The 10,146-nt window shown below is 42.9% G+C and overlaps 2 protein-coding genes across 10 annotated transcripts in view; one reads left to right on the top strand and one right to left on the bottom strand.

Moving 5' to 3' along the window:
* Positions 1 to 10,146, bottom strand: part of LOC116103346 (RNA-binding protein 4) — a 71,448-nt gene that overhangs the window by 4,948 nt on the left and 56,354 nt on the right. For 4 of the 6 annotated variants that reach the window (XM_031389221.1, XM_031389215.1, XM_031389213.1 and 1 more), the window contains one exon: positions 3,953 to 4,625. The exons of 1 other annotated variant lie outside the window; for it this stretch is intronic. Coding sequence is in view for 1 of the 5 variants with exons in the window: in XM_031389215.1 (XP_031245075.1) it covers positions 4,573 to 4,625 (53 nt within the window). In the remaining 4 variants the exon portion in view is untranslated. Of the gene's footprint in view, positions 1 to 3,952; positions 4,626 to 10,146 lie in introns of those variants that run through there. One more of the 6 variants, XM_031389206.1, reaches the window with a different exon arrangement.
* Positions 789 to 9,898, top strand: LOC116103349 (RNA-binding protein 4B). Of its 4 annotated transcripts, none has more exons than XM_031389225.1 (4): positions 789 to 1,111; positions 1,701 to 2,124; positions 6,441 to 7,111; positions 9,694 to 9,805. In XM_031389225.1, exons 2-3 carry the CDS (start codon positions 1,713 to 1,715, stop codon positions 7,100 to 7,102), a joined length of 1,074 nt encoding a protein of 357 aa, XP_031245085.1. In that variant the 5' UTR covers positions 789 to 1,111; positions 1,701 to 1,712; the 3' UTR covers positions 7,103 to 7,111; positions 9,694 to 9,805. The 4 variants fall into 4 exon arrangements, with proteins under 4 accessions (XP_031245085.1, XP_031245086.1, XP_031245084.1 ...); XM_031389226.1 differs by lacking the exon at positions 9,694 to 9,805 and adding an exon at positions 8,779 to 8,900; XM_031389224.1 differs by having other exon boundaries at positions 790 to 1,111; positions 9,775 to 9,898.

Consider the following 10,146-nt stretch of genomic DNA (forward strand, 5'->3'; position numbering starts at 1 on the left):
GGGGAACTGATCTGTATATTATTGGAGGAGCTGGTGCTGGAACTACCACCATGGGGAACTGTTTGACAACAATGCGGGCTCTGACAACCATCCTGGTGCCTCTACTAGGAGATATATTCAATCCAATATCTGTAAACCGGCTCCGTTTTGTCGAGTGGGAGAGTGAGTGATGCATCAAGCTGGTACCCTGCATGCCACCAGGAGGTGCCCTTGGACCGCAGCTGAGAGTCGGGAGCCTGACAATTGCCGATACCTCGGGCAGCTTGGAATGGATGTGGAACCCTTGTCACTCACATTCCCCGAACCTGAATTGTCTCTGGACCTCTGGACAACGTATTCCTTGGTAATGCTCACCACATTACAGGAACCCCGATAGACAGACACTACGAGGAAAAGCCCAGCCCACGTATATTCATGAATAAACATGACAAAGTAGTTTGGATAGAGAAATGCCTCCCTCAGACCTAACCCAGTTCTAACACAGATTATTTTTCTACTCTCAGTCTCAGCTTCTTCACCCATGAACAACACTACTGCGGTGATTTAAGGGAACTCTTACCCCTTCCTACTCAAACAAGGGAGAGATTAGGTTAAGATGTGGTAGTGCCTGCATTTCTGAAGTATCGCTCTCAGCCGCCAGAGGTTGAGAAAACCCCCTTCTCGCGGCCCAATGAGACAACCCTTTGTCATCAGCCCCCTCGCCAGCGCGCCTAATACCACGAGCCATTGTGAGGCGTAGAGACTCCCCCGGGCCTTGCGGTTTGGCCTAGGGGATGGTCGCTTCCTGAGCCCTTTTGACGCGCAGGCCGCGACCCCCTCCCAAGGTGGTGATTGGCCAGCCGGGGCTGGGGGCGGGCTGACCTTCGCTCCGCAGTGCCGTCACCACATGACCCCGCCCCCGCACGGGGTGGGGGGTGGACAGTTGTGTGCGGCCGCAGGATTGGTCGCCCCGCTCCTGCGAGGGGGAGGGGAGGCAGGCAGCGCGCACCCGCGCGTGCGTGAGCTGGCGCGCGAGAAAGCGCCCGGTCGCGCCGAGGCTCGAGCGGCCGTCGCCATTTTGTAGGGTTCTCTCTGACGCGGGACCCGCCGCCACCGCCGGCACCACCCGGAGGTAGGCGAGGATGCTGTGGGTGTGTGGGAAGCCCCGGAGCGGGCTGGGCCGGACCTCGGAGGGCCGGGGAGGCTCGTGTTTGGGGCCGCTCATCTTCTGAGGAAGGTCCCGGGAAGACAACGAAAGGAGGCGGGGCCGGGTCTTCGGAGGGGGCGGGGCAGGGGTCGGGCTGAGTCTTTGTTGGGATGTAGGAGCGGAGGTTGGGCCGCTGGGGAGACAGGTCCAGGTGTTGGGTGAAAGAGGGCTTTCGTTCTTGGAGTGTGGTGGGAGGTGATACCGCGCTGTGGAGAGGTACACAGATTTCCCTCCAAAATCCTGTAACTAGGGACATTCAGATAGTTCATGCCTTCCGCTTGTCTCTTCCATCCCTGGGCTAAACCGTGAAGCAGCTAACCTTGTAGAGCCAATGGACCTGACCTCATGGATATAGATCTTGGACCTTGTCGTGCATTCTGACCCCCGACCTTCTGTTGGCATTGTCACACAGCAGTTCCCCTCTCAAAAAAGAACTGCGAGGGTCGGGACATGCTGCCGTGTTAGTTTTCTCACTTCACACCTGACTTTTGAAATCTGGTTTCTTCTCTGCCAGGCTCTTGTCAGGATGGTGAAGCTGTTCATTGGAAATCTGCCCCGGGAGGCCACAGAGCAGGAGATCCGCTCACTCTTCGAGCAGTACGGGAAGGTGCTGGAATGTGACATCATTAAGAACTATGGCTTTGTGCACATAGAGGACAAGACGGCCGCTGAGGATGCCATCCGAAACCTGCACCACTACAAGCTGCACGGAGTGAACATCAATGTGGAAGCCAGCAAGAATAAGAGTAAAGCTTCCACCAAGTTACACGTGGGCAACATCAGCCCCACTTGTACCAACCAAGAGCTGCGGGCCAAGTTTGAGGAGTACGGCCCAGTCATCGAATGTGACATCGTGAAAGATTATGCCTTTGTACACATGGAGCGGGCAGAGGATGCGGTGGAGGCCATCAGGGGCCTTGACAACACAGAGTTTCAAGGTGAACTGTTCTGGGGCTTGGGTGGCAGACCTTCGTGGAGTCTCTAGCTCAAGGCAGAGGGAAGAACACAAGACCATGGGGCTATGAGAGTGGCTTCTACCATTCTTTTAAATGAAAAGAATAGATTATGTTTACTACTCTTAAGCATAATTTACTCTTAGGGAAGTAAAGTTATATTGTGTTTACCAAGATGTTTCTCCACAACTGTGTGGGTTCCTTTCTTTGGTCTTCATTCTCTAGAGTGCTGTCAGAAATCTAATTTGCCTAGGCAGATAAGTAGCTAGTTTGAGAAGGGCTGGAGGTTACGACCTCATTGCTGGTTTGTTGTGACCCAGAAGCCTTTGGGAGATTTTACACTTTGCTGCTTTTGATGATGAATGGTGGTAGTAAAGAGGAAAAGGGGAATCTAGAAGCACTGTATAAGAATCTGGTGAGTCTGGTTGGTAGATGGGTATGTTTGGGGTGTTCAGATTCGTTCATTCTGTGGACTAAAAGCAAAGCCAGGAAACATGTCATAGGTTCTTCTGCTCCATTTAACTATTGCTTATCTCTGACAGGTTAAGAAAATTTTTTCTTTAGAAATTGGATAGGAATGATGGTCTTGCTTCTGGGGAAATTCCACCGAGATTATAGAGCTTACTGTATTGCTTATATTGAACATAAGTGTGTATGTATGATCACCAATACCATAGGAACTTGTCTGAAAACCCTTGAATTGTGTTACTGTAGTAACCACATGTGGCCATTAAATTTAAATTAACTGAAGTAAACTTTCAAATTAGATTTTTTCCAGTATGGGCAAGAGTGAGGGAATGGCTACTGTATTAGGAAACAGATCAGACCCACATTGCAGGAAGCTCATTGGTTAGCAGTTATATAGACTTTTATTGACACTGTCATGTTGGACCACAAATTCAAGGATACTTTTCTAGTTCCTAAGTCAACATCTTTTTGTGGCCTAAAAGTTAAATATACAGAGGTCCTCTGCTAAACCTAGAAAACAATGAAATGGTGGGGAAAAGGGAAATTAATCAGAAAAGTGCAAATATGCAAATAGGGAGACTTACTGCAGGCTCACTATTATGTATTAAAGCTTCATCACTAATACCCTGGCCTTTAGTTATTGAAAGCCTAGGGTAAAAGTTGTAGCTAATTCCTGTCCTTAACCAGCAAGTTGACAAGTGTAGTCCCTATGCTTTTCCCCATTATCAAATAATGATTTCTCATGTGCCTGTGAAAGGATAGCAGTGAAGTAATAAGTGCATTTTGACAATAAAAGCAGTATGTAATGAAAGTTGAGTGTTATTTGCAACCATGATTGCTTCTACTCTGGTTAGGAAAGTACTTAAAATGTAACAGTTAAGCTTTATATTTTTCTTTTATTTTGGAACAACACTAGCACACTTCAACTTTCAAAACATTCCTAATTATTCTCACTTGATGTGGAAGAAGGTCATGAATGGACAGGGGAGCATAAGGAAGGAGTTCCTGCCCCACCCCTTCGGTTCTGAGGTCATCCAAGGGCCCCCACAAATGCTCTACCATGAGTCTGTATGTATGTCCCCATCCCTGAAGAAGGTAACAAAATGGAAAAAAAAAAAAGATACTAAATTTGCAGATAAAATTCACAATGTATAATATTATATGCCCTTTTACTTTTTAATGGAAATGGGAGTTAAAAGGATGAGTACATGGGATTTTTTTTTTTTGTTTGCTTGTTTGACCCAGGAGCTTGAGCATGTTTGTACACATTCCCACCGAGTTATGCTTCTTATCCCTTGTATTTGCTTAATAACAGATATAATTACATAAGAAACAGGGAACTGAATAATGCAATGGACGTATTTTTATTTTATATATATAAACCACTTCCATAGAAAGTACAGACAATAAACTGAGTTGAAAAAGAATCATTTATTGGTATCACATTCTTTTTCTGGCTCTTCTGAAGAGTGATATACTCCTGTTTACATATGCAGATGGTTTTGTAATCAGCTAAAGTTTATTATTGGGTAATTGTGGTTGGTTTTTTTTTTTTTTTTTTTTTTTTTTTTTTTGGTTTGTTTCTTTTCTGAGACAGCCCTCAAAATCACAGACTTCAGACTTCTCAGTCCTGGAGTTGTACATATAAGCCTGTCACATATCTTCTTGAAATTGTAATCTAAATGTCAACTTGGCATTTTGTTACAGTCTAAAAAGTGCCACATTGAACATCTTTTGAATCTTTACTTTTGTGCACTAATGGTTGTCTAATATTTAAGTTTCTGCATTGTATAACTTCTAAACATAGACTAAGTTTACCTGGGGCTTTCAAGATGCTTCCTCTCCACAGATAGCAGTGAGTGCAGTTTGAATTGGAAGCCATAGAGAAACTGTTCCCAAGTAGCCATCCGGGCAGCTGAATTGGGAAGGAGATGCAAAGACTTAGGGGTGTCCTTTCAGTGACAATCAATGGATCATTATTATGTCACCGACATCTCCAGTCTTCTGTGAACTCTTACCTAAGACAGAATGTCAGAATCAGGATTAAGCTTCCCACCTTTTGGCATTTTAATAGTCTCTTTTGTTGTGGTTTTCAAGAGAAAATGCTTTTTCTTGGCTGATTTTCTGGTAAATACTAGAAAATTTCAATAACTTGGAGGTTTCACAAAATCTAAGAGTTTGGTCTGTGTCTGAACCTAGTAGAGCGGTAAAACTTTTATCTGTTTCTAAAGCACAGAATTTTAGAGATTTTAAATTGAAAGCCCATGTAAGCTTTGGAAAGAATGCAAAACAAGCCACCTATCATTTATTTTACAGGTTTTTCTAGCTCTAAGTTAAAAAAAAAAATTACTGGCATCCTTTTCACAACTGTAGAAAGAGATGTTGTCACATTAAAGTATTCTTATCCTCTACTAAAAGCACTACTAGCATAGGGCAGAGACATCCAGGAAAATCACTGTATTTCAGTGGGAAATGGACTCAGGATCCATGAAAGTCAACAACAAATTCATTTGTATTTTCCCCCCTTAAAAGTAGACTTCTAGATCTCTGGGCCAATCCAGAGAATTTTCTTTCTAGATTGGCATGGTTATTCTGTACACAGCTCAATGTCACTATGTATGTTTGAAAGTGGCTTATAATCCTCTAAATTATAGAGAACTTCACTTATCAGGTATAAATGAGGACAGAAATGCCTCTGATGAGTGCATATAGTATATGGTACTTTCAGAGAATTAACACCATCTATCTATTGACCGCATCAGTGGTTATGAGGTAGACTATCTACTTGGACATTTTGTTTTGAGACAGTTTTTCCATGGAGTTCTGGCTGTCCTGGAACTCATTCTGTAGACCAGGCTGACCTAGAACTCAGAGATTCACCTGACTGCTTTAATCCTTGAGTGCTGGGATTAAAGAAAGGTATGCACCACCACAGCCTAGCTTAGCATCTTTGTTCTCACTAAAAATGGTTTATGTTGGAGATAACAAGGGTCCCTGGATTGGGTGGTACATAAACTCTTTCCTCAGCTGTTTCTCAGTAGTAGTTTTCTAGAAGTATATGTATTGCTTGAGTGGGTGCTCATAGTTCTTTAGGCAACTGTAGAGAAATTATGTTCTGTATGGTAGGAATAAAATGTTGATCATCCTTTTACATGAGAACACAGTTCCTAAGAAGCTAGTGCTGTTTTCATTTTATTTTTGTTTGGTGTTGGGGATCAAACTTGGCTTTTCATACAATAGCCAAGTGTTAAACCATTGAGAGATCCATGTCCAACCCCAGAACCTGGTAATTTTTAGTATCTACTCTATAAAATTATTTAAAATTTACTATATTGAACAGTTCTGCTTGTTTGAGGAAAGGAGTTGAAATCTATAGAAAAATGGTGGATAGAAGACTGCTGTTGATCATGGTATCATACGAACATGCTAAGGGGCATATGCTTTTCTCAGATCTAACAGGAATTGATTCAGAGGTGGAAAAATGTCTTCTAAAACTAGTAGTTTTATTATTAGTGAGGTTATTAGTGTCTAGTTTGATTTGGAGGTAGTAACAGTCACAGTAAAAGGTAGCAGCAATCTTTGCACTCTGCATTGGGGAAGGAATAAGCTGTGGAGACACAAGTAGGGGAGTCTCCTATGTTACTGGTATAAGCAGGATCTGACTAATCTCTAAGGACTCCAATTTTATGGGTCTCACTTCTGTTGAAACATCATTTTTTTTTGGAAAATATTGCTGAATGAAGGAGCCCAGGAGTGTGTATTTCTATGTATTTTGTTTACTTTTATTTGAGTGAAAAGAGTGTTAAGTAATAATTTTAATCTGTTTCCTCAAGGCAAACGAATGCATGTACAGTTGTCAACTAGCCGGCTTCGGACTGCCCCTGGGATGGGAGACCAGAGTGGTTGCTATCGGTGTGGTAAAGAAGGACACTGGTCCAAAGAGTGCCCAGTAGATCGTACAGGGCGTGTGGCAGACTTTACTGAGCAGTACAATGAACAGTATGGAGCAGTGCGCACACCTTATACTATGGGTTATGGGGAGTCCATGTATTACAACGATGCCTATGGAGCACTTGACTACTATAAGCGCTACCGAGTCCGATCTTATGAAGCTGTGGCGGCGGCAGCTGCAGCTTCCGCATACAATTATGCAGAGCAGACCATGTCTCATCTTCCTCAAGTCCAGAGCTCAGCTGTACCCAGTCACCTCAACTCCACTTCTGTTGATCCTTATGACAGACACCTATTGCAGAACTCTGGCTCTGCTGCCACCTCAGCTGCAATGGCTGCTGCTGCTTCCTCTTCCTATTATGGAAGGGACAGGAGCCCACTACGCCGGAACGCGGCTGTGCTCCCCGCAGTTGGAGAGGGCTACGGTTATGGGCCAGAGAGCGAGATGTCTCAGGCTTCAGCAGCAACACGGAATTCTCTGTATGACATGGCCCGGTATGAGCGGGAGCAGTATGTGGACCGAGCACGGTACTCAGCCTTTTAAAAACTGGAGGTGAGAGTGGGGTGGATGTGGTTGAAATTTGCACTTAGTTCCCTACCAGAGAGACCTTTGCTTCACTGAGGAGCCAAATCACCAAATAGGACCAAAAAGCAAAAAAAAATCACAGGTTTTGAGTATTTTCTGTAGTTTAAGCCACAGGTTTACTTAGCCTGTTGAAGAGTTAGTATGATTCCAATGTGTTTCTTCTGAAACATGAACATGCTCAGTGAGAATATTATTTAACCAGTTGTAAAAAGATATTTGGTATGAAGAAAAAAAGGCGGGGAGAGCTAACATGTTGTTGGCTCTTTGTTGTGTAGTTATTTTCTCATCCATGAAAAAAACCAAGGCTCAGAGAGCATCAGTACTTTGCCTATGATTATCTGGTATCTCATGATAGAGCCAAAATGCAGATTCAGGGCTGACTCTTAAATTCTGGCCAGTCAGTGGTGGTACACACCTAATCCTAGCACTTGGGACACAGAGGCAGGTAGAACTCTGAATGAAGCCAGCCTGATATACAAAGTTCTATGATAGCCAGGGCTACACAGAAAAACTCTGGCTTTAAAAGGTGATGGGTACCATTTGGGAGCTAGTAATGGACAGCACAGCGAGAGTTTTAACTAACTTCAAGAGTTTCCAGTTTGCTAATAAAATACTTAGAGTAGTGCCTGGTAGTGCATATCTTTAATCTCAGTACCAGGGAAGATGAAGTGGGGGGATTATGATGAGTTAGAGGAAAGCTTAGGCTACACAGCAAGTTCTAGCAAAGTCTAGGAAATATAGCAGTACCCCAAGTTGCAGAAAACAAAACCCAACTATTTGTTATTAGCCTTTATCAAAGGAAACACTTTGCTACTTTGTACATCAGATAAAGCCCTTATATTCTAAGACAATTCAGTATTGCATGTTTTCATGTTTGTATTCTATTAAGTCCTTAATTTAGCCCAAAGCATCCATCTGTTTGACAGAGGCACTTACACCCTATTTCTTTGTAGCCTATGATACAATTCCTGTTTCTGTGAGATAGTTTTGTGTTTCAAGGGAACATTCAAGGAATTAGATGAAATAATTTCTGATATGCCAAAATCTTATAGGTGGTGACACAGGAAATTCAATGTTTCCCTATTTCAAGAAATGTGTACAGTTTTGGAATGGCAAGAATTGGAGATATCCAGAGACAAGTAAATTTCACTAGAATGGAAATGGCATTTATAATTTACAATTCTCTCATGGTTTTCCTTGTACATTGAAATCGAACATCACTTGAGTTAAAGCCTCAAGAGTGTGGTTACCACTGACACTACAATGTTCTCAACTTATCCCCCGCGTTCATATGTATTGAGAAAAGAATGGCATGCATGTTTTGTTAAGTTTATATGCTATACAGTTGTGTCATTGAGACTTGGCATTTCTTAGAACCATCATCATTCAGCTATGTGTTCAACATGTGAATGGAATTTGCTAATTTTACACCTGGGTCTGCTTTGCGATACCTCCAATAAAGCTAGCATAAATGTTAGATAATTGTTTTCTCTCAAGTATCAAAGTTAAACGTTAGTATATTATAGCCTTTAAGGGTGTTTCTAGGACATTTTAAAGGTGAATTTTAATGTCAATCAGTAGGTGCTCAACTAACCTCTTTTTAGTGATGACTTTTAAAGAAACTTACCTTCCAGGTGCCCCTCAAATGGACTGAATAACCTGAGTTGGTTGCAGTCCCAGGAGCCTGATGTTAATGAGGCTGCCAGGATGAAATACTCCACAACCCTTGGGGATCCAAATTCAGGTCTCACCCTAACAGAACTGATCCAAGAACATCACAGCTTTTGAAGTCGATTGGCACAGATCAAGACCAAGATTTGGCCCTGTGTCTGTATTAAGTAGAGGAACTTGCTGTGAGTTAATTTTTTTTTCCCCCTGCCATTGGTGTCTGGAGTTCCCACCATCAATGGAGGAATTAGACAGTCCTAGCAGTACTTTCTTCTTTTGATTTGTCAGGGGTTATTGGTCAATTGGGAAACTACTGCAACTATGGCTCTGAACTGACAGTGTGACATGCAGATAGATACCTTAAAGGATGAATGACCAATTGTTCATTAACAGTATTCTTTCTGACTATGCCTTTTGAGTATTTTCTTTGGAACATCTGTAATAGTAAAATTGGGCTGGGCATGCATGGGTGGTGGATGCCTGTAGTCCCAGCTACTCAGGTTTGCTTCAGAATAGAAGTTTATGCTCATATTGGGCAACGTATTTAGATCCCAACTCTTAAAAAAAAAAAAAGAAATTGACCGTTATCTGCTATCTCAGCATCTTATTTTTTTCTGGACCCCAAAATTAATCTGTAGCTATTGAAAACTTAGACCTTCCTTGAAGCCTTCTGCTTTAGGGGTTACCTGAGTTAAAAGACTGGAGAATGACGGGTTTATGCTACCAGCAGTTTTATATCTTGCACAGTATATAGCTTAAGTAGGTTCCTAGCTGTACCTATTAGACTTTGGGGTGATTTTGTGGGATATATATTCAACCCAAAACCTGACTTGATTTTGTTTTGTTCTTTGTCACCCCCCCCCCCCCCCACTGGAATACAGGACGGGACCAGGGCCCTTGTACTCGGAACCAGACTGCACTCCAGGCATTGTGTAAGCCTCTTGTATTCTGCTTTCTTTCAGGTAGGATAATTGCGGACTGAACCCTCGGGCTGCGGTCATATATGAGAACTTGGTCCTCGAGGTCCCCTTTGCCAGGATGTTTCCATTGCTTCATGTTTCAGTAAACAAAGGAATTTGTGACCAACTATGTTTTCTTTCTTAATTTAATTCTTCTAAGTTGACCTTTCTTTCCTTCGATGCTAGTTGTCCGTAGCTTTTCACTCTGTTCCTTATATTCTCGGCCCCTGAACATCCCTAGGAAAGGATTATGCTGACATCCCACTTCCTGTACAGTGGAAGCCCCTCTTAATCTTGCTTTTCTTAGGAGTTGAGCCCTTCTCCCTGCCTTCCTGCAGCATCTCCTTTCCCTTTAAAATGACCATGTAGTGGCAA

This window comes from Mastomys coucha, unplaced genomic scaffold (assembly GCF_008632895.1).
Source record: "Mastomys coucha isolate ucsf_1 unplaced genomic scaffold, UCSF_Mcou_1 pScaffold21, whole genome shotgun sequence".
In the NCBI taxonomy this organism is placed as follows: domain Eukaryota; kingdom Metazoa; phylum Chordata; class Mammalia; order Rodentia; family Muridae; genus Mastomys; species Mastomys coucha.